The sequence below is a fragment of the Onychostruthus taczanowskii genome, unplaced genomic scaffold (assembly GCF_017590055.1).
Source record: "Onychostruthus taczanowskii isolate IOZ18803 unplaced genomic scaffold, ASM1759005v1 scaffold228, whole genome shotgun sequence".
In the NCBI taxonomy this organism is placed as follows: Eukaryota; Metazoa; Chordata; class Aves; order Passeriformes; family Passeridae; genus Onychostruthus; species Onychostruthus taczanowskii.
Window position 1 is genome coordinate 105,906 of NW_024499551.1, and position 23,037 is coordinate 128,942.

The 23,037-nt window shown below is 51.3% G+C and overlaps 2 protein-coding genes and 2 long non-coding RNA genes across 7 annotated transcripts in view; 2 read left to right on the forward strand and 2 right to left on the reverse strand.

Moving 5' to 3' along the window:
- TMEM230 (transmembrane protein 230) overlaps nucleotides 1-7,533 on the forward strand; it is an 8,819-nt gene extending 1,286 nt beyond the window's left edge. The window contains exons 1-5 of one of the 2 annotated variants that reach the window (XR_005952719.1): nucleotides 265-314; nucleotides 2,368-2,495; nucleotides 2,810-2,932; nucleotides 5,094-5,352; nucleotides 6,399-7,533. Coding sequence is in view for 1 of the 2 variants with exons in the window: in XM_041405272.1 (XP_041261206.1) it covers nucleotides 2,397-2,495; nucleotides 2,810-2,932; nucleotides 5,094-5,234 (363 nt within the window). In the remaining variant the exon portion in view is untranslated. Of the gene's footprint in view, nucleotides 1-264; nucleotides 315-2,367; nucleotides 2,496-2,809; nucleotides 2,933-5,093; nucleotides 5,419-6,398 lie in introns of those variants that run through there. The other variant, XM_041405272.1, reaches the window with a different exon arrangement.
- Nucleotides 5,333-7,398, reverse strand: LOC121336271. Its single transcript, XR_005952720.1, has 2 exons — nucleotides 7,325-7,398; nucleotides 5,333-6,285 (listed from the first exon to the last, which is right to left on the reverse strand). It is a non-coding gene; the product is annotated as an uncharacterized LOC121336271 (long non-coding RNA).
- A 6,219-nt stretch (nucleotides 7,534-13,752) lies between the features above and the next one.
- On the reverse strand, nucleotides 13,753-16,753 carry LOC121336272. The gene is made up of 3 exons (XR_005952721.1): nucleotides 16,708-16,753; nucleotides 14,410-14,603; nucleotides 13,753-13,865 (listed from the first exon to the last, which is right to left on the reverse strand). It is a non-coding gene; the product is annotated as an uncharacterized LOC121336272 (long non-coding RNA).
- A 484-nt stretch (nucleotides 16,754-17,237) lies between these two features.
- The window catches only part of SLC23A2 (solute carrier family 23 member 2), a 53,057-nt gene continuing 47,257 nt past the window's right edge, over nucleotides 17,238-23,037 (forward strand). For 2 of the 3 annotated variants that reach the window (XM_041405268.1, XM_041405271.1), the window contains exon 1: nucleotides 17,238-17,383. The gene's annotated coding sequence lies outside the window, so the exon portion shown is untranslated. The remainder of the gene's footprint in view (nucleotides 17,384-23,037) is intronic. The other variant, XM_041405269.1, reaches the window with a different exon arrangement.

The window sequence follows — 23,037 nt, forward strand, 5'->3', positions numbered from 1 at the left end:
CGGGGTGGGTTTTGGGTGGGTTTAGGTGGATTCGGGGTGGGTTTGGGGTGAGGGTTCGGGGGGGGTTTGGGTGGGTTTAAGTGAATTTGGGGTGGGTTTAGGTGGATTTGGGGTGGGTTTGGGTGGAGTTTGGGTGGGTTCCGGTGGATTTGGGGTGGTTTAGGTGGGTTCGGGACGGGTTTGGGAGAATTTGGACGGGTTGCGGTGGGTTCGAGCGGGTTCCGGTAATTCGGGGTGGATTTAGGGTGGTTTGGGTGCTTTTAGGTGCGTTTAAGTGGCTTCAGGTGGATTTGGGGTGTTTCGGTGGATTTTGGGTGAGTTTGGAATAGGTTTAGGAGGGTCCCGGTGTATTCGGGGTGGATTTGGTGTGTTCTGGGTGGATTTGGGGCGCATTTAGGTGGATTTGGAGTGGATTTGGTGTATTCGGGGTGGATTTGGGGTGTTTTGGATGGATTTTGGGTGAGTTTGGAGTAGGTTTAGGAGGGTCCCGGGGTATTCAGGGTGGATTTGGTGTGTTTTGGGTGGATTTGGGGTGCCTTTGGTACGTTCTGGGTGGATTTTGGGGTGTTTCGGGTGGATTTGGGGTGGGTTTGGGAACCATGCGAGGCGGGGACCCCCCATTCCGGCTGTCCCCGGCTGTCCCCTGGATGTCCCCGGCTGTCCCCTGGATGTCCCCCGGCTGTCCCCCGGCTGTCCCCGGCTGTCCCCGCTGCCCCACCCGCATCCCGCCCCTCCCGACCTGCCGGGCCATGCGGGGCTGGGCCTGCGGGAATTCCCGACGGAGCCGCCGGGTTTGGGTGTTTGGGTTTCCCGGCGCCTCCTCGGCCTTTAAAGCACAACTTGCCGCGGCAGAAATTTCGAATTCCAGCATTAATTGTTTCGGCCAAGGCCCCGATTGTTTCTGTGGCTCCCAAAAAGCACAGCACTGTGCTGCTTCCTGCTCTTGAACCTTTGTGGTGCTCACTTGGTGTGAAGCTCAGTGGAGTTGAACCTGGCCTTTAAGCTTGAGATCAGAGAGAATATTTTATATTTATATTTTATACACGTTTATCCTCAACAGCCTCTTTTTGTTGCTAAGTGAGGCATGGGGAGCACAGGACAGCCTGTGCAAGTGTAAAATGGGAATAATTCAGAAGAAGCCTGGTAAATAATGGGCCGGTGGGTAAGAAAAGAGAGCAAAAAATGGGGCACAGCTGGGAAATCTGGCACCTTTCAGAAAGCTTGGGTTATTCTGGCTTTTTCCCCTCTTGTGCATCTGCCCTCGAGCCTGGGGGTGTTTGGGTCAACAAGGATGTGTGGGGAGAAGGAAATGCCACCCTGCAGGTGTTTCCATTATCCACAGGGCCAAAAGTGTTTTGTCCATGTTTGGGTTTTGCCACTAAAACAAAAGCCCAAAGTTCAAACCAAAGGTTCAGTGGTGGAAATTTCAGATCAGAGGGGATTTTATAAAAGTCAATTTTACAGCAGGAGGAACGAAGCTGGGTGGGGAACGTGCCAGCAATTAGTGACAAAGGGCTTCAGTTCAATGGAGACTCAACATTTGAGTGGATGCATCACCTCTGACGATAAAGAATGTTGTGGAAACAGAATTTTTATCCCTTCCTGTTGGCACTGCAGGAATATCTACTTTTGTTCCCTTGGTTGCAGGCTTTCTCAGAAAATAAAAGCTGCACTGAGGCTTTGGGAGGCGCGGGGAGCCCTTCCCTGCCTGTCCCCTGGGAATAATGTGTGTCCTGCTGGGACAGGGGCACGGGGAGCTTGGCAGGATGGCTCCCTGGGCAGCTCTGAGGGACAGCAGCTGGCCCTGCTCCCTGTCCCCAGGCTGTCCCCCTGCCACTGGCAGCCTGCTCTGCACCCCTGAGCGGTGACCTCACCACTCACACTCCTTGTCCTGCTCCTGCTGGCCCCATGGCAGCTCCATCTCCTTCCAGTTTCCAGTGGTTTGCTTTTTGTGTTTCTTTGGTTCTTTGGGTTATTTTTTTTTTCCCCCAAATTGCTCCCTTGCAAAATCTGGTGGTTGCAAAGCTGCTTTGTTCAGCTCTGGTTTGGGGTTTATTTGCTGGGGTCCTGTTCAGAAACAGCCAGAGCTTGGACATCTGTGAGAGCCGGGTCATTCCTGGGCCCTGCCCTGGAATTTCCATCTGCTTTGAAGCACAGGTTCTACCTTGACTCCAAACATTGTTGCAGCTCTGTCCATTTGGTATTTCAGCTTTCAAATGAAATGCTCAGCTCCTCTGTGGGAAAAGTTTTAATTTACAAAGGTGGCACAGCCTCGACAGGGGAGTTTCTCCTCTGCAACTTGAGTTCTGTCTCTCAGACTGCCATCTCTGTCTCCTCTCCTGATTTTCTCCTGGTCCTGGCTCCCAGGCTGTAGCTGAACACCAGCCCCCCCTGGAATGATGCCATCCAGGACCAATCTCTCCGCTGGGATCCCCAGCAGCAAAGTCAAATATTCCAAACTCTCCAGCACCGACGATGGATACATTGACCTGCAGGTAAAACTGGGGAAGGAGGCTGTGAAACCTCGAGGGTGGGCAGCCACAGGCAGCTGCTTCTTGGGCATCTCTGGTGGAGCAGCTGCAGCTCAGAGAGGGACAAAGCCAGGAGGGAGCCAAACCTCAGCCCTTCCCCTCTGGAAAGGTCAAAGAGCCTCCCTGGGAACAAGACTGGGAGTAGGGGCTGGCTCAGCAGGGCCCCAAGGGCAGGATTCCTCCTGGAGGGCAGTTCTGGAGCAGGATTTTGTGCCAGCTGTCGTGGGAGGGGAGCTGTGCCTACTTCAGCTGTTCAACATTTGGGTTTTTCCATCCAGTTCAAGAAGAGCCCACCCAAAATCCCCTACAAGGCCATCGCACTGGCTGTGGTGCTCTTCATGATCGGGACCTTCCTCATCATCATCGGAGCCCTGCTGCTGGCAGGGTACATCAGCAAAGGGGTGAGTGCTTCAGACATTCCTGGGGCTGCTTCTGCACTGCCCCGAGCCCTCTCTGCCCATCAGGGCACAGCAAACAGCCTCAAGGCACACCAGCAGAGGTTTCAGTTCAAAATGAGGCAAGGTTTGATGTGGGAAGGGTGGGGAGGGCCTGGCACAGCTGCAGTGCTGCAGTCCCCATCCCTGGGAGGGTTCAGAACACGGGGATGTGGCACTCCAGCACGTGGCTAGGGGTGACCCTGGGGGTGCTGCTGGGGCTTGGTTGGACTTGATGGCCTTGAAGGTCTTCTCCAGCCTCAAGGATCCTGTGGTGGGTTCAGTGTAGAACTTCAGAGCCACGGGGAGTGAGCAGGGAATGGATTCCCACCACGGCCACCTTGGGCGTCTCCAAGGAGGGCTGAGTGTCCCTGGGGAGGTCACAACCCTGTCCTGGAGAGATCTCAGCCCGTGCAGGGACAGGGAGGAGCTGCCAGACCCTGTGTGGGGCACAGCAACACTTCCCCATCTGGCTGTGGGTGATTCCTGGGCAGGGGATCTGCTCCTGCAGCTCTGGGTGCTTCTGCCCCTGCTCCCTGTGGGCTCAGGGGGGTTGGCAGCTCTGCCTTATCTCTGGCAGCAGCAGCAGCCTCTGGGGCTATCAGCAGAGCTCCAGGCACAGATCCCTGGGCTTGTGCTCGCAGCTCCCAGCCCTGGCTGCACATCCAGGGGGTCCCTGCTGAAGGATGGGGTCCCTCGAGCAAGGAGGAGAGGCCAGGATAAGGGCTCAGCCTGGTGACAGATGAGATGTTTCTGGTGGAAGATGGGCTTTTATTTCTCAGCTCGCCAGGCCTTGGGGCTGGATCACAGAACCACGGGATGGTTTGGGTTCAGAGAACCTTCCAGATCACCTCATTCTCTGAATTCATTCACATCTCACCTGCCCTGGGCAGGGTAACCTTCCCCTAGACCAGGCAGGGTGTGAGAGGGAGGAGAGCCCCTCTCAGAGATGTCACTGTGGTGCTTTGGGAAGGCTGAGCTAGAGCAGGGTTACAGAATAAAGCAGGGATTTATGAAAAAGATCTCCTCAATGGATCCACCTTGGGCAGCACAAGAGCCCAGCCAGGGCTGCACCCAAGGTGAACCAAAATGATCCCAAAATGAACCCAAGGTGAACCAAAATGGGCACAAAATGAACCCAAGGTGAACCAAAATGGGCACAAAATGAACCCAAGGTGAACCAAAATGGGCACAAAATGAACCCAAGGTGAACCAAAATGGGCACAAAATGAACCCAAGGTGAACCAAAATGGGCACAAAATGAACCCAAGGTGAACCAAAATGGGCACAAAATGAACCCAAGGTGAACCAAAATGGGCACAAAATGAACCCAAGGTGAACCAAAATGGGCACAAAATGAACCCAAGGTGAACCAAACTGGGCACAAAATGCATGACCTGTCACGGGGTCTGTCACTTTGATCAGTTCTGCTCCATTTGCATATTGCAGTTAATTGTCCAATTACAGATCTAGGTTATTATGAAGTCCCATCCTCCTTGTTTTCCCCTCTTCATTCCACCATTGTTTGTGCTCTTGGGTGAGATTTGGGTGGTTGTCCTTAATCCCCAGCTAGAGAAGGAATTGTTTTGTCTCCCTACCCTGAGAAGAGAGCTCACAACACTTAACACGAAGCTCAGGACTGCACACTAAAACAGCACAGAAGCTGGAAAACATAAAAGCTGAACCCCGAGGTGTGCCATTCACACTCTCTGAACTGAGGCAGACATGATTCTCTCTCTCAGGTTTTTTCCTGGAGAAGCACAGAGGGAAAACAATTTTTATCTCTGCTTGTACGCGTAGAATGCGTTGGGAAGATTGTCTACCTGACAGAATTTAGTAATTAGATTCTGGTGGGGATTGTTGATGTTAATTAACCTATCAGGTCCAAGCTGTGTGGACTGTCAGTCTGCAGACTGAGTTTTTCACTTAGTATGATACAGTATAATGCAGTATCTGCCTTTAGTACAGTTGTGATGTAACACAGGACAGCTTTAACAAAGCCAGCGTTCAGCATTCCAAACGAGAGTCACACCCCAATCCTTTCACTCATTTCCCGTGCCGAGGGTGCCCTGCACTGCTGCACTGCTGCACTGCTGCACTGCTGCCCTGTGCTGCTGTGTCCCTGCAGGAGACCGAGCGCGCCATCCCCGTGCTCATCATCGGCATCCTGGTGTTCCTGCCCGGCTTCTACCACCTGCGCATCGCCTACTACGCCTCCAAGGGCTACCGGGGCTACTCCTACGACGACATCCCCGACTTCGACGACTGAACTGTTCATTAACCCCGCTCTAATTAGGCTGCTCACAGCTGGTAGTTCCCCCGGGTGCTGGCGGGGCACGGCTGAGCGTCCCTGGGCGGCGCCGAGTCCCGGCCTCGAGGTGTTGCAGGTTCTCCAGTTTGGGGTTTGGGGGTTCCAGCCTGGAATTGACCAAAAGGAATTGAAAAGAACTTGGGATTTATGGGATTTTGTTTTTTTCCTCCCGGGATTTTTCCGGCCTCGAGGTGTTGCAGGTTCTCCACTTTGGGGTTTGGGGGTTCCAGCCTGGAATTGACCAAAAGGAATTGAAAAGAACTTGGGATTTATGGGATTTTGTTTTTTTCCTCCCGGGATTTTTCCGGCCTCGAGGTGTTGCAGGTTCTCCAGTTTGGGGTTTGGGGGTTCCAGCCTGGAATTGACCAAAAGGAATTGAAAAGAACTTGGGATTTATGGGATTTTTTCCTCTTGGGGTTGCATAATTCCGCTCTTGCTGGGCGAGGCAATCCTTGCAATTTTCCAAAAATAGATGAGCTGGTTTCAGCTGCAGATATTTGTTTTTTCTCTAAGTGTTTTCTAGAATTTATTTTAGCTTTCCATGAGACTGTGGTTATTGTTGGGTTACCTTTGCACATAGACCATCATTAAATTCTCCTTTTGCTCTCTGTCCATCAGAAATGCTTCCAAACCAGTGGTCCTGCAGTAAATAAAGTGATGAGAGGGAAAGCAGCACCTGCAGGAAGGGATTTCCACCTCCACAGCTCCCTGTCAGCCTGGCCAAGCTCACTTCCCCACAAACAAACTCCTCCTCCCCGAGCCAGCCTTCCCCGTGCCACTGTTGCTGTTGGCAAAAGCTGCTTATCCTTCACAGGGACTGGTGCTGGAGTTTGCTTGTCATTTAAACAACCAAATGGATAATACTGGGAGAGGGATTGGAACCCAGACTCCAGTGTCCAAATACCAAACATCTTGGGCTTGACTGGTGTGGGTGTTGGAGCCACTTGAACTCCAGCTGTCTGTCTTCTGGAGTCCTTTTGTCCCTGTGTAGATGATTTGCTGTGCAGACCTGCCCAGGCCAGTCCAGCCTGGAACTGACCAAAAGGAATTGAAAAGAACTTGGGGTTTATGGCTTTTTGTTTTTTTCCTCCCGGGATTTTTTCCGGCCTCGAGGTGTGGCAGGTTCTCCAGTTTGGGGGTTCCAGCCTGGAATTGATCAAAAGGAATTGAAAAGAACTTGGGATTTATGGCATTTTTTGTTTTCCTCCCAGGATTTTTTCTGCCCTCGAGGTGTTGCAGGTTCTCCAGTTTGGGGTTTGGGGGTTCCAGCCTGGAATTGACCAAAAGGAATTGAAAAGAACTTGGGATTTATGGGATTTGTTTTTTTCCTCCCGGGATTTTTTCCGGCCTCGAGGTGTTGCAGGTTCTCCAGTTTGGGGTTGGGGGGTTCCAGCCTGGAAATGACCAAAAGGAATTGAAAAGAACTTGGGATTTATGGGATTTTTTCCTCTCAGGGTTGCATAATTCCGCTCTTGCTGGGCGAGGCAATCCTTGCAATTTTCCAAAAATAGATGAGCTGGTTTCAGCTGCAGATATTTGTTTTTTCTCTAAGTGTTTTCTAGAATTTATTTTAGCTTTCCATGAGACTGTGGTTATTGTTGGGTTACCTTTGCACATAGACCATCATTAAATTCTCCTTTTGCTCTCTGTCCATCAGAAATGCTTCCAAACCAGTGGTCCTGCAGTAAATAAAGTGATGAGAGGGAAAGCAGCAGCTGCAGGAAGGGATTTCCACCTCCACAGCTCCCTGTCAGCCTGGCCAAGCTCACTTCCCCACAAACAAACTCCTCCTCCCCGAGCCAGCCTTCCCCGTGCCACTGTTGCTGTTGGCAAAAGCTGCTTATCCTTCACAGGGACTGGTGCTGGAGTTTGCTTGTCATTTAAACAACCAAATGGATAATACTGGGAGAGGGATTGGAACCCAGACTCCAGTGTCCAAATACCAAACATCTTGGGCTTGACTGGTGTGGGTGTTGGAGCCACTTGAACTCCAGCTGTCTGTCTTCTGGAGTCCTTTTGTCCCTGTGTAGATGATTTGCTGTGCAGACCTGCCCAGGCCAGTGAAGAGAAGTTCTCTGTGTAGTTTGTGCTGACCAAAGCCCCTCTGGATTGCTTTGCCAGCTTTGCTGATGTGGCATTCAGGGAGAGCAGAGTGATGGCTCCACTTCTGTGAGGTCAGACCAGGCTGTGTCCTGGACAACGAGCAGCCATGCAAGTGGATGCATTTAACATGAATAAAGTTCTGTATTCTCTGTAACCACAGGTTTGTCCTTCCCACCTTCACAGGTGTCAGAGTGCACGAAAAACTCTGCTGGGCTTTGGCTGCTGCTGCCTCCAGCTCCCAGGAGCTGCTGGAGCCAGGGAGGCAGAGCTGGAACAGCCCCAGCAGTGTCAGGCTGCACAGAGCACTCCACAGCTGCCACCTGAGCCCAGGTGGGCAGAACATTCCAGAAGGAAGGGGCAGGAGTGACTGACAGTGGCAGGACAAACACCTTGCTCTGAAGCTACTCCTAGAATTGCCTTTTTTTCCTCCTTCAGTGCTCCAGATCAAACCCAAACCCTGAGCCAAGATGGTTTTTTTATCCTGCCTCTCTTCCCTCACTTGTCTGCACCCCCCTGAGTGAATCCCAGCACTGAGGAGGAAGAACTGGTTAAATTGTTAAATTCAGTATCTCCCTTTCCATCTCTGGAGGTTCCCTCCCTGCTGCCAGCCCTGGCTGGGGTGGGACAGGGGACAGGGGACACACGTGCTGCTGGCAGCAGCTGGATTGTGTCATTTACTGCAGGCTCTGGCCACGAGAGCTCCTGCTGACGTCAAACCATGAATCAGCCTCTCTTAGGGGACAAGAACCTGCGTTTATTCGGGTTTGGGGAGGGGGACAGGAAGAGGAAGGGAAGTTTAGATGGAAAATGCAAAGAGGGAGGGAGGAGATGAAGCAGTTTGGGAAGGGGGGGTCGCCTAAGTGGGATGAATGAAGGGGACAGGAGAAGGAACTGAACTTGGATGATCCTTGTGGGTTCCTTCCCACTCAGGGCATTCTGTGACTCTGTGATTCTGAGAACATGCTGGAGGAAAGAAATTAATGAATTTACTTTTCTTTGACAGAGGCAAAGTCCTCAGGCAGCAGTGGATAAATAAGCAGGGCCTTGTGAGGGGGGTGGCCAGATGAAAAAGTCCCCTCTGCAGGGGTTTTTGTATCTAATTGGGAAAAAAGGAAACACTTCTAGGAGAGAAAAAGGGGATTCTCACCACTGGAAATACAGGGATGCAGAGGACTCCAAGCTGACATGCAGGTTTTGGGGAGCCCAGACTGACTCCCTGCAGCAGTGAGGGGAATGGGAAAAGGCCTGGGAAGGAGTTTGTGGTTCTAGAGCAGGGCTGGAATGACAAATGAGGCACAGATGAATGAGGATAACTCTGAATAGCTGCTCCCTTTGTGGGGCATCCTCCACTCTGGGCAAGGCAGCTGTCTCAGGGAGGAACAGTCAGCATTTATAGAGCCTGATGGTGTTACCAGGCACAAAGCTCTGCAGAAAGAACAGGCAGCCAGATTCCAGGCTGTTCTCTGCTTTATGAGTGCTTGGATTGGTGTCTCAATGCCATTCTTCGATTGCTGTTGCAGAGCGTACTTACACAATTAATTACCTGCTTAATTTAATGCCATGGAATTGCTGGAAAGATTTGGAAAGGTGATTCTGGAGTCCTGTGAGCTACCAGCAGTGCCCAAGAAATCCTCCTGTATTTGTTATAAAAGATTTTAGTCAATCTCATGATTGGGTTTTTTGGGGTTTTTTTGAGTGAACAAAACCATAATAATCCAAAACATTGTGCAAATGGTGCCATAAACCCCAAAGGGGACACCACCCAGCCCTTGGATCTCTCTGGCCTCCCAAGCACTGCAGACACCTTTGGTTTCCCCCTCCCAGCTCAGGACAGTCCTGCCTTCACTTCCTGCCTTCTCAGCCCGATGAAAAGAAGATTTTTGCCCTTTTCCCAGGGCTCTGTGCTGACCCAGCTGTGCCTCCCTGCTCCCACTCCTGTGTCCTGAGTGGAATGTGGAAGTGCACATGCACAGCAGTTCCTCTCCCCTTCCTGAGCACAAAAGCAGCCTGAGGATTTTTAGGAATGCTGGATTTGACTAAAAATAGTCCAGACAGTCCTGCAAGACCATGACAGAGCCTCCCAAGGGAGCTGGCTTTGTTCTGTGGTGGAGCCAAGGGTCGGAGGGGGGGAAAACTCAATTGTTGATTAGAAATGATTGTTTGCACTTGATTGAACTGCCTGCTTTGCTGCTCTGGGCTCAGCAGAGTGGATTGTGCTGGTAACCCTGAGGCCTTTCCTTCCCTGCTTTCCTGTGCCTAGGAAGGTGTTCAGGAACTGCTTTAATCAGAAGAAAGGCAATTACTGGGAGCTGTTCTGTGGCCTGGACAGAGCTTTCTTCTGATAAGAATCAGGAAGTGACATTTCCTTCCTGCACTGGGCTGGATTCTGAGGCAGCACAAAGGGACCTCCCCTCCCACACAACACACAGCCATGAGATCCTGCAGAGCTTTGGAACAGAACCGTGATGAACCTTCTTTGAGAGGACTTTCAGCTCCTGTGAAACAGCAGGTTTGGCACTGAAGCAAAAATTCTGTGGAGGAATCACCACTTCACCCTGGGCTGTTAAAGCAAAGGGCAGCAAATCCACTAGTCACCACTAATTAATTTTGTTTTGAAATATTTACTTGGGCTGAAGTAGTAGCTGCTCTTAAGTCTTTAAAGGATTAGCTGCCTGCTACTCTTTCGTGCCTGCAACCATTTATTTAAGCTGTTGCTGCAAATCATGCTGTTAACCTGTCATGAGAGGTTTTAACCTTCCTTCTCTTGTCAGTGGGAGATGCCTGGTGCAGCTGGCCCTGCTGATGTGACAGAAATTCAACATCCACTCAGGTCCTCTGGGCTCTTTCCCCAGCTTCTTCAAGGAAGGGCAAGGCAGAAAATGCATGTAGTGATAATTGTCTGCACCAGGGTGTTGCAAAGGCTGAGGAGGGGCTGTGAGGAGTTTAGGGAACATCAGCTGGGTCATGCAGGAGCCTCAGTTTCTGAGTTAAAGCTGTGGGTAGCAAAGGAAATGCTCAGGATCTAGAACAAACCCTTAAAGAAAACTGAGAACTCACCTCAGCAGGGATTATTTCTTATTCTCAGGCAAATGTTTAGTGTAAAAGGGAAAGATCTCAGGTCCTTAAACCTACAAATACTAATTAGCATCAGCATACAATTTTCTAGCAGTTTTCATTAATGTGTCATTAGAAGTCCTCTGCCAGCACCTATAATCCTCATTTTTCTTGTCTCTCAACACTAACAGTCCATAGCACAGCATGACCCCTTCCCTGCTATTTTGGGTGGTTCTTTTCCAGACAAATGCCTTATTTTCTCTGTATTTGATACTGGAGGTCAAGAGAATCCTCTCTGCTTTTATTGCACAAGAACAGAGGCAGGATTGTAACAGGGCCAGTGCAAATGTGTGCCTAAAAATAAACCAGTGGATGGTCTCCAGCTTCAAACACAAAAAGAGTATTTGTGGAGGTCTCTCTTTGTTGCATGATCGAGTTTCAGATCACTGAGGAGACACTTCAAAGTTCAGCTCACAAGCAGGTCGTGGTTTAATCCTCCCCATGAAACAAAGACAACTCTGTGACTTGGATCCATGGTCAGCTGCCACCCTGAGCTGGCAGAGGCTCCCTCGGGATGGATCATCCCTGGGGCAGGGGCGGTGTCTGGGGGCTCTCCTGGGCTGCTGCCTGCCACCCTGGCCACAGGCCCACGGCTGCAGAGGGCCAGGCAGGCCCACAGCCCTTCTGCCACCCCTGCTGGAAACAATCCGAGGGGCCAGAGCTCGCAGAACACTTCAGTGACACTGCTTGGCACCAATTAGGAAGAGCAGAGAGGTGGCACTCCAGGCAGGGAAGGGGTTAACCAGCTACAGGGCGGTTTTGGGGGGAGAAGTTACAGTTCATTGTTCCAGGCTCTCTGTGGATTTCTGTTTTGTCCTTTCATCGGTGATTCTTGGCTCTCATCAAAGGGGTTGCTAGTCCTTCCTCTGTTTTTGCTTGGCCTGTGAGCCTTCCAGGGCATGGCCTGTGAACCTTCCAGGGCATGGCCTGTGAACCTTCCAGGGCATGGCCTGTGAGCCTTCCAGGGCATGGCCTGTGAGCCTTCCAGGGCATGGCCTGTGAGCCTTCCAGGGCATGGCCTGTGACCCTTCCAGGGCATGGCCTGTGCCCTCACCTGTGAGCAGGAGCACAGAGGGAGAGCTGTGCTGGCTGGCAGCTATAAATAGAGAGCCTGGCCAGCCCTGTGGCATCCGTGCTGCTATAATTGCCACTCTGCACTCCCTTGTGACAAGCTTTGCTCCAGCTGTCAGGGCAAGGAGGAGCTGCAGCGAGCCCCCACAGTCAGTCCCAGAGCCTGCCCTGCCCCTGGAGCTCTGCTGTGGGCTCGGTTCTCCCTCTGCCTCTGGGAGTTCTGCCTTTCCTCTGTGAGTGTGACCACTCCTGTGTCTGCCCAGTGGGATTTGGGCAGCTCAGTTGCAGCAGCTGCTTTGTAGAGGGCTCGTGGTCTAATTCATGCCTCGGCACCTTTGTTTATTTTGCCTCGTGCCCTTGGCTGCAGGAGGCTGGTGTGTCTGTGTCACTCCTGATGTCACCATGTGCTCACACGAGTGAGTCACGGGGTAAAAGTGGCCCAAGCCCTCCATCCTTCCTCCCTGAGGAATGCCTTGCCAGGGGGTGAAAGCAGAGGCTGTGTCTGCTCTCACTCCTCTGCTGGGGGATGAGTAAGCAGCCACCAGGCACTGCTGCCTGTGCTGTGCACAGTGAAGCACCTCTTTTATTCTGTGCTATAAAATTCCCCTAATGGACTTCAAAATGATTTAGTGCACCATGTCCAGCTCATTTTGGAAGTAGTTTAAGTGGGAATGAGCTGCTCTGTCCTGTTATCTGCCCACAGCAGCTGCTCTTTATTCCCAGAGCTCTGAACAGCCCCACGTGAATGAGACACAAGGTGACAAATCCCAGCTTGGCTCCCCTTTGGAGACCATCCCTGCAGATGCCTCAGGGTTGATCTGATGGGGAGAAGATCTAATGGAACAGAACTCCAGGGTGAGTGTGCCCAGGAGAGCAAAACCATCAGGAGCCACCAGCCCCAGTCTGCTGCCACAACGCCTCAGAGCCAGATGTGGCTGCAGAGAGTCAGCGTTTGGACAAGGAGAGCCCTGCAGGAGAACACAGCAGGCAGGACAAACACGGGCTGCTCTCCTGGCCCCCTCCTGCTCCCACTCCTCCCAGGATTTACGGGCTCATTCCAGGAGCTGTGCTTTCGGGAAGCAGCCTGGGGATGAACTCGGAGAGGTGACTCAGCCCATCTCCTCCTCCTCCTGTCAAACACGGGCACTGCCCCTGACTCAGCAAGTGAAAACTCATTGCTTTGGTACAGCCCCCAGGCAGCAGACTCGACAGCAGCAAGAAAATTGCCTTCCCCTGCAGAGCACAGGCTGTCCAGCTGAGTTAGCAACGCTGGGAGCACTCTGGAGCACTCTCCCTGCCCTGGCTGCCTGACAGCTTGGGATGAATATCCCGTGGGAGAAGAAGAGGGACCTGGGATGGGTTGTTGCACTCTCCTGGTTGTTTGCACTCTCCTGGTTGTTTGTACTCTCCTGGTTGTTGCACTCTCCTGGTTGCCTCTTTCCAAAACATTTTGCAAACCCAAAGCTGAAGGAACGTCTCCTCTTTCCAAAACATTTTGCAAACCCAAAGCTGAAGGAACGTCTCCTCTTTCCAAAACATTTTGCAAACCCAAAGCTGAGGGAACGTCTCCTCTTTCCAAAAGCTGCCAAAAGAGGGGAAGCCACCGTGCGAGCACCAGCAGGGACCCAGGAGTCCTGCAGCCCCGCAGATCTGTCCTGCTCACCTCCTGGTTCATTCACACACGAATTCAGCCCTGCAGATCCCCCGGCACAGCAGGGGCTCTGCCGCGTGGGCCTGCAGCTTTGTAATTTGAGAACTTGGCCCGAGATGCTCGGACCGAAAGCTCTTTGCTACCGAGAGCACTTTGCACTAATTAAACTTCGTAAAAATTCTCCATTTTGCAGGTGGAAAAACCAGGGGGTTGAGCCGGGCTGGCAGAGCCCATCTCGGTTCTGAGCAAGAAACACTTTTTTTCTGAGAAAGAAATTTCCATCTGACATTGAGGGCAACAGCAAGTCCCCGAGGTAAAGACAAAATTCCTGTGGGTCGGGAGTTTCCCACCAGCTGGTGGAGGTGGCATTTCAAGCAAGGGCTGCTCACACTTGCTTTCCTCACCTCACAGAGTGAAACCCAGCTCTTCCCCTCAGGTACTATTCCATATTCCAGAGGGAGAAGCAAAAAAAAAACCACTGTTGGTGAGTTGTTAACTTTTTTTGGGCTTATTTGGGGGAGTCTCCACTCACCTCCTAAGCTGCTGTTGAAGTAGCAGGGGTTTCATTTTTATTTTGTGTAATCCAGTGGAAGATATCCCTGTTATCCACACACAGGAGTGCTGGGTTCTTATTAATTGCTGGACTGCATCTGTGGGATTCACACAGGATGTCATTCATCTAATGCAAGGCAGGGTATTTTTTTTTTAATTTTCTTTTTTTATGTTATAAAAACTAAACTCAAGCCACGCCAAGAAAACAAGGTTGAAAATGAGCTAAGGATCCCAGACCCAAAGCAATTACAGGATCAGGGGATGGTTTGGGTCCATTGGAAGGGACCATCTCAATTCCCCTGCCAAGGGTGAGGATGCCATTCACCAGATACCATCCCTGGATGTGAAATTTTGATTTGGTCTTTTGGACATCCTGTGCTCAGATCAATGATTCACATCCCAGCCGAGACAACGCTTGGGGTTAAAATGGAAATTTTGAGTAAGAGACACCAGCCAAAAACATTTCAGCCTTGAAATTTATGCCAGTAACGTTTGTGCTGCATCTGAGGAAAACCCTGACCTGCAGCCCTGTCCTTTGATCCACACAGAGACACGAAGAAACAACCCAAATAAAGCTGGGGAATGTCCCCAGTAAAGCTTCCTTGGACTGGCTGGTGACAGGGTGCAGCAACACCTCCCTACCTGTTCAGGTACATCCCTGAGTGAGCTCTGAGGAGCTCAGGTAATCCAGACTTTCTCCAAGATGGAGAAAACAAAGGGAATGTGTCTCCTTTTGGATCTCAAAGCACACCAAATGATTGATGATGCTAATTTCTCCTGCTGCGTGGTCAGGAAGGACGTGCACATCCCATGGCTCCAATTCTTCCAGCTTTTATCTGTGAATCACTCAAGCAGAGAGGGATTGAATGTTTAAATAAAAACCTCAGGGTTCTTCACTACATTTTAGTAACACAAATTATATAAGCCAATAATCCCAGTAAAGTTTCTGCTTCTGTAGCAGGACAGTGATGGCATAAAAAGGGCTTTGACTCCCTGAAGAAGGGAAATGCCAGGGAATTTGCTCAAACTTTGCAGCACAGGAGGCCACCAGGAAGGGAATGTACCAATTTAAGAGGGAAAAGGATTGAAAAAGGCTTTACTGGGTTTGAGCCCATGGTTCCAGGGGGTCTAGCTGTGTCAAATTCAATTCTTGGAACACTAAATATATCTTCATCATCCTTCCCCAGCTTGCCCTTGGGATTATCAGGACCCTGAGGTCTTTATCTGTTACTTTCCAAGCTGACTGATGTGTTTTCTCTCGCTGTATTTCCCCCTGCCACCTTTCACCCGGGTAGAGCAGGTTGGAAAATGATAACAATCCAATATAAAATAGAGCTGTGTCTCTGTCCCTGATCCTGAGCACACACAAACTCCTGTCAACAGCACAACTGCTGCATCCTCCATCAACCTGGCATCACTAAAATGTCCCTCCTGTCACCTCCCCACCCTGACAAACAAATGCTTTTAACGTTTAAAAGCTGCACTGAAGCCTGTGCCTACATTTGGGATAAGGCCAGGTATTGAATAATTCCCAGGGTCGATATCCATAATCAAGGCTCAGCCCTGCCCTCTATAGTTCTCCATATGTCTCACTGGAAAAACCTTTTAGAAGCTTAACCAGGAGAGTGTTGCAGTGAATGTGGAAAAAAAAAATAAATATGGGAGGATAAGCACAAATGCTCCAGAGGCCTCCTAGGGTCTCTGGTCTTAAAGTAAGCTCCTGGGTTTTAATGGGATCGGATGAAACCCTCTTGGTGGGGGGGTGGGACAGCTGGTGAACAAACACCCTGCCAGCATTCCTGCCTGCCAAACACTGCACAAACAGCAAGGAGCCAGAAGATCAACAGAGAACTGCAGGTCTGGGTGAACCAGGGTCCAGCTGGGGAGCACTTTGCCATCGACACGGGGCTGCACCTTGATTAAACAACAGCTGGGCTGGGGGAGAAAGCCCAGCACGGGTCAATATCTCCTCAAGGAGTGCAAGGAGAAAGGGCAGGAATCAGCTGAGGGGCTCAGCCCAGACAGCCCCGAGCAAGGGAAGGAGCCAGGAGCTGATGTGTCTGAGAACTGCACGTTCTGGGAAGGGCAGGACACAAATTAGAGCGAGTTAACGCTGTCAGGAGCCATTAGGGATGTCAGATGTTGCCGAGAGGGACGTGAGAGAGGCAGAGTCCAGAGCTGGGTACCGGAGCTGCAGACGTCAGCAGTGCCTGAGAACACCCAGCTCTGTGGGCTGGGAGGGGGTTTGTCACATCTGTGTCACATTTGTGTCACAGTGGTCCTGGCCCCCAACAGAAAAATGGAAATCTCGGAAAAACGGAGTTTGCAGATGCGGTGGAGGTGTCATTTTGGGGGACTCAGCCTCCTCTAGTACAACAGAGGAGGTTTAGGTTGGCCATCAGGAGGAATTTCTTCACAGAAAGGGTGATTAGACATTGGAATGGGCTGCCCAGGGAGGTGGTGGAGTTACTGACCCTGGAGAGGTTGGAGAGGTTTAAGGATGTGGCACTGAGTGCTCTGGTCTGCTTGGGATGGTGATGATTTGGCACAGGCTGAGCTCGACCTCAGAGGTCTTTTCACACCTAAATGATTCTCTGATTCTTTTGTTCCTCCCTAAACTCACTCTCCTATTGTAAAAGTTGGATTTTTCCTAAAAGATAATAATTAAAAAAAAAAAAAAAATCCAAAAAGAAACCCCAAAGCAAAACCCCAAGAGGGCCAGGGCTGGAGGCACCAGGCGAGCACCAGGGCCTGGAGAGGAACCCCCAGACGAGGGGGTTTGTTTGGGGACCTCATCAAAATCCATCAATATCCATCGATATCCATCGATATCCATCAATATCTGCAGGGAGGTGTCAGAGATGGAGCAGGCTCTGCTCCCTGGGGCCCAGCAGCAGGACAAGAGGCAATGGGCAGAAACTGAGGCACGGAATGTTTTACCTGAACATGAGGAAGAACTTGGCTGTGTGGGTGACCAAGCACTGATTCCTAGAACGGGAATAAGAGTTACACAATCCCTGATTCGGAAGGGACCCCCTGATCCAACTCTCAGCCTTGCACAGCGCATCCCAACAATCTCCCCCGAGAGCCTTGTCCCAACCCTCCTGGAGCTCTGCCATCCCTGAGGCCATGACCATTCCCTGGGGAGCCCGCTCAATGCCCCATTGCCCAGACAGGCTGTGGAATGTCCCCCACCAGGGATATTCCAAACCCGTCTGGACACAATTCCGAGCCATGTGCTCTGGGATGCCCCTTCCTGAGCAGAGAGGTTGGACCAGATACCCCACTGCAGCCCCTTCAACCCGCCCCATCCCGTGACTCTGCCATTTGTGTCCTTCACGCATAAACCCTTCACACATCCCTGCAGCTGGAGGCTTCTCACCCTCAGCGAACACGCGGCTGTTTCCCCCTACCGACCTCCAGAGCCGCCATGGCGGCCGAGCCCTGAGGGAGCGGGGCCGGGGCCGCGCCATCTTGTCGGGGGCGGAGGAAACACCCGTCCCGCCCCGTGCTCTGCCTGCCGGGGCCGCCCGGCCCCGCCGCACTCGCCGCGGAGACCGAGGGGAGCGGAGCCGCAGCCCCCAGCGCCATTGCCGCCCTCAGCCCGCCATGGCAGGTGAGCCCGTCCTCCCGCTCCCGCCCTGAGGGAGCAGCCCTGAGGGAGCGCTTCCCCGCCGCGCTCTCCCCTCAGCGCTCTCCCTTCAGCGCTTTCCGCCCCTCACCGCCCGCCCGCTGTCAGCTCCGCATCCCCGCGGCTCGGCCCTCGCTGCCGCCGGCCGGAGGGTCGCGGCTCCCCTCAGCCTCCACCATGTTAGCCGGCCGCGGTTCACCTTGGCCGCGCGGCTGCCGCGCCGTCCGCACCTCTGCGCTCCTCCTCTGCCTTTCATTTCGCGTTTGCGGGTTAAATAAAGCCTTCCCCGGGCTCCGCGCCGGCGTTTGCTGGCTCGGCAGCGTCTCCAGGGGATGGGGAAGGGGCGCGGGGGATGCCCGGGGTGGCACCTGCGGCGGGGTCACCTGCCCGGCCGGCAGCACCGCTCGGGCATCCATCCCGGGGTGGGGTCTTGTTTCTGTGCCGCTGAGGTAATTATTTTTTTTTTTAATTTTTTTTTCTCCTCTTTAATCTGAGACAAAATGGGTGGCAGAGCCGTAAGCTTGCAGATGGGATGGAGAAATGCAGGTTAATTCTCCCCTGGTCCTGAAGGGGTGGCCTCGCTCTTCCTTGATCCCGTTCTCGTGATACGCTTTAAAGCTTTTTTTCCCCCCTTTTAAAAAAATTATTTATTTGCCTTTTTATTTTTCAGCGCACATCGAGGAAGCAAATATTTAAATTTTCTGGTTTTAACTTGCAAGCCCCGTTCGATATCCTGTGTGGTTTTCTTTTGTTTTAAGGTACATTTTGGGTAGAAAGAAGTGATGTACGTAGTGCAGAAAAATGCCTGAACAAAGCTTGTTGCAAGCCTGTTAGGGTTCCTAGAATAAGGACTAACCACTATCATACATTCCTGTTGTTGGTGCCTTTTGCCTTTTTTTTTTTCATAAAGGCTGGGAATGAGGCAGAGGCTTTACAGTTTTATTCCATCCCTTCATTTTGGAGCCGTCGTTGTCATTTTGTAGGCAGGGAAGAGCAGCCCTTGAGGCGGTTTGGGGCTCTCCTGGCCAGGTGAGTGCGGGCTGGGCTGAGCCCAAAGGCAGCAGCAGAGCCGCTGGAAGATTCTGGCAGGGAAGGAAATCCCCCGAGGTGTTTCAGACAAGGTAAAGACCTGGCCTGTTCATCTTTTCCGCCTTGTCATTTCCCACACGCAGCTGACTCTTGGTGTGAGTTCAGTGCCAGGTAAATGCCAGACTCCTTGTTGCTGATGAGCTTTAATTTTCAATAAAAACACCAAATGCTCTGCATTCGTAGGGAGCTTAATATGTGTGTGTGTCCTCACTGCAGTGTAGTGCTGCCAGGCTTGAGCAGGCTTTAAGTTACCCAGTTTAAGCTTGAAAAAAGAGCTGGTTTGGGTAGTGGTTTTCCTGGCAGGTGGAGTTTGATGCAGGCTGTAAAAAGAAGTGGAGAAGCAGAACAAACGCTGGAGTGATGAGCAGCTGATGCCAGAGCCAGGCTTAATTGCACACCTTATCTGCCAGGTGATTTCAGTGTAGATAAAGGATTATTGCAACAAGTAGCTCAGGTTAGCAAACTGGAAAATAATCCTTGAGATGTGTGGAACAATTGGATTAGTTGATGAGCTCTTGTACCCCTACTCCTGGCTCCCAGTCATGATCCAGATACCTTGAAATTAGAGCAGCGTTAACATGGAGATGCACTGAAACAAATTCAACCTTGGGCTAGCAAGGAGGTTAAACAAGCCCTGAGATTTTTATCATGGATTTAAACGAGCCTTTGGTTTAGTCAAGAGGTGAAGAGGACCTGAAGATGTCGTGTCAGAGCCCTGGGGACGAGAGGAGGTCACGCTGGGGTTCTCAGGGGTGGGTTGTGCTCCTGCTGTGGCTTAACTAAGATCCATCCCAGTGTGGCTGTGGGCTGTAAGCCCTGCCCTGAGCCAGGCTTAGCTGTGCTGAACTCTCTGGAAGCACACAGCCCTCGGCAGATGGAAGGAGCAGGATGGGAATCAGCTTCTCAGAGCTTCTCAGAAGCCTGTTGCTTCTTCAGCATTTGCATGGAAGCAAATCCAAGGATTTGGAGGAGAGGCAGCTCCTCAGGCAGTGGCAGGATTTGGGCTGCAGGTTGATGGGTGTTTCCTTGGGTGACAGCAGCAATTTGAGCAGGTCCCATCCCTCACCCCCTGGCAGTGTCCCCAGTCAGGGGTTTGCCCACAAAAGCCTCGTGTTCCTATGGCATTCAGATCTGTTTGGGGAATTTTTGTGCTCTTTGCCCCCCCTGGGCCCAGGCAGACCTGAGTGTAGCTCCCTAAGTCCACACTGGGTGCTGTGTGGGTGGATTTAAACCTTGCTAGTATGAGAATTTCTATCTCAAGGTTGTCTGACAGGGAGTTGAATTCCAGTGGAGAAATAGAAATCATTTCTTTGTTGGTATTACTTGGTTGGAGACTTTTTCAGGGGAAGCTTGAGATAATGGCAGTTTTGGAGGATTGTTTTCTTTCCTGACAGAAAACTTTGACTGTGGATTTCCCCCAGACTTGTTTAGAAGAACCTGTAAAAAATGCTGCATCTGCATGCAGCTCCTATTTCAAATGCTTATTTAAAATTAAACCGAGCCTTTTGTCTTTCATTCTGTCCCTATGCTTGGGGGTTTATTTCTTCCTGATGTAGCCAAATGTGCCAACTTCCTCAGCGTGCAGGGGTGTCCCGAGGGCTCTGACGTGGCTTTGCTGTGTTGTGGAAGTTGATTGCAGACCATTGAAAGGAAAATGGGTGAAACTGCGGGCATTGTCCGTATGGATTCCTGCAGGAGTGGCTGCTGAGCTGCCCTCAGGATTAAACCTCTCCTGATCCTGAGGGCAGGGGAAGGCAGCTGGCACCCCTGCGAGCTGCTCCCACCGCCAGCTGGTGTCATTTGGAAGGTGACACAATCCTGGAGTGGTTTGGGAGGGAAGGGACCTCAAAGCCCACCCCGTGCCATGGGCAGGGACTCCTTGCACTGTCCAGGCTGGCCTTGGACTCTTCAGGGATCCAGGGCAGCCCCAGCTGCTCTGGGCACCCTGTGCCAGGGCCTCTGCTCCCTCCCAGGGAAGGGTTTCTTCCCAGGAAGTTCTTGTTCTGCTGTAGCTGCTCCTGTCAGTGTCTTTGTGTGAGTCATGTAAGAAATCTCATGCCCCAGAGGTTTCTGTTAGGGTCATTTCTTCAAGAGATTTATTTTGCTTCCAAACACTTCTTTATGTGTTTATCCTTACAGGACAACATGCAGATGGTTGCACACAATCTTTCTACTTCCATTGGAGCTGATGGTTTACATGTTGCTGGAAAATCTATTTATATCAAGTGTTATTTATGAGGCCTCAGTGGTCATGACATGGCCTGACGACAGTTACCATGGGGGTTATTTTACTTAAAAGCTGCAGGAAGACAATATTGACAGACAGGATGAGTAAGAGACAAGCATCCTGATGCACTGAAGGCAGGATAAAATAAATCATTACAAATGAAAGTTCTTGCTGTGTTCTCCAGCCTTCCCGGGGGTGAAGTGTGTTCAGGCACAGGCAGCTTCGTGGGGTGCATGAAATATTTCTGTCAGTGCTTGGGGAGCACATTTGCTTTATGGGCAAATGTTTTTACTTGTTACGAGCTGTCTCAAGACAGGGTTTCTTTGATGGCAGGAAAGAAACCTGATGATATTTGGCTGTTTTCAGGTTGTGGGAAGGAAATGTTTGCCGCCTGGATGTTTTTCTGTTGGAGATGAATCTACACGGGGATTTCTTGCCATGGTAATTTGGCCCGGAAAGGAGCAGAGCTACTTCCTTGGAAAGGCACTTGGGGTGTTGAGACATCGCTGGCACTCGGTGGGGAAAGAGAGGAGGAGGGAGAGCTGCACTCGTAGCTCCTGTTGGAATTCCATCCCTTCCACTCGAGTTCATCTCGGCCGGGAAGGTGTTTTGGGAATTCTCCACACGGCTCCCGGAGTTTGGGTTTTGTGGTCCCCGCTGTTGTCAGCAGTGTGTCACCCTGGGAGCTGTGGCTGTCCCCTTGGCCCCGGGGCAGGGCTGGGCTTTGGTGGCTTTGGGAAGGATGGATTGGCCACCAGGCTGTGCCCGGGGGCTCCCGAAGCTCCTCCAAGGTTTGGGTGTCTCCCTCCTGGGATGAAAGGCTCTGTGTTCCCATCCCGCAGCTCCGTTTGATTGCTGGGGAATGGCTGGGCTCGAGGTAACTGTAAAACTAGTATTTTAATGAGTTTGTAATTAGAGATTCAATGATCTGAATCTCCCCGTGTCTCGGTTCTCAGGCCAGAAGATGCAAGTGCTGGTTAAGGAGGGGACAGGGAATGCACTCAACATCCAAGTGTCTGCCCTTACTTATTTCATTTTAATATTACTTTTAAATAGCAGCTTCAAGCGAGAATAAACTTTTCCCTGTTTTGCTGACAGGGAATTTTCAGAGTTCCTTCTCAACACGTTCAAGCAACCAGAACATTTCATTATTCCCCCAAAATGTACATTACTAAGCAGTAATAAATCGATGTGTGTTTCTAAGAGTGTCCCAGGCACCTTGGGGGGTGTCATGGCTGGATTTTGGAGACTGATACATCTCTGTCCTCTGAACCAGGAATGTTTTGATCTTGGACTTGCGTCAGCAAAGTTCCTGAGCAAACAAGCTTTGTCTGATAATTGTATTTTTAGGAGCAGAGGAGTCCAGTTGTTGTGCTGAAGGAGCTGTTGTCCCACAGTACCTGGGGGTATCTGAACTTCCCAAGCTCTGGAAACAACAACTGACCTGGTTTCTGTGTGTTTGGGTTAGACCAGCGTGTGCCCTTCCTGATCAAAGGCACTGCTTGAATTTGTCACCCACTTCGTGCTCACTGTAGAGTAAAACTGCTGGAAGAATGGGCCTCAGATGAGATGGTGAAGGGGGATTGACTCATTATTTGTTGGTTTTGACTGTTGGGAAATGTGAGTCACCAAACTGATTTGGAATTTGATTTTGAATGGCTCCCTGTCCCCCAGTTGGTTGTCTGAATTTATATTTAAATCAAACTAGTGCAGGGCTCTGCCATTCCAGCAGTTGGCTGAAGGATTTTGGGAATGCAGGGTAGTGGGAAAGTAAGTGAAAAGCGATTTTAGGGGGGGCTCTGAAGTGCAGTGACATTCCTGGGCATTAACCTAACCTCGGGTGTGAGCTTCCAGCGGTTCGGGCTCTCAGTGGAGCGACACCTTTTAATTGGCTTTACTCCTGTTTTGCATGGCCGTGAAGTGGCAGCCCAGGGCAATAATGGCGATTTTAGTGGTTTGCTGGCTGTTACCCGCTTGTGAGATTGTAAAAGTTAACAGAACAAAGCGCAGCTTTAATAGGAAGGCACCTTAAGCGCTAATGCACTTGGCAGCGTTTATGTGCCGGGGTGCTTAATGGGAATTTATCCCAGCCCTCTGGAAGTGCCGTGGATCTGCTGCTGGCAGTGGCAAGGAAATGCTGGAAGCCTTAGCCCACCAAGCCCCCATCCGAAGGGCTTCCTATTTTTCTCACCTTTCTCCTGTTCCCTCTCACCTGGAGCGTCTTGAATTGCAGCCTGAAGCTGAGCTCGGGCGCTGCTGTGGTTTGCTTTTTGCAGGGAATTGTGAATAAATGCTCTTAGCGGCACTCAAGGTCACCGAGGGG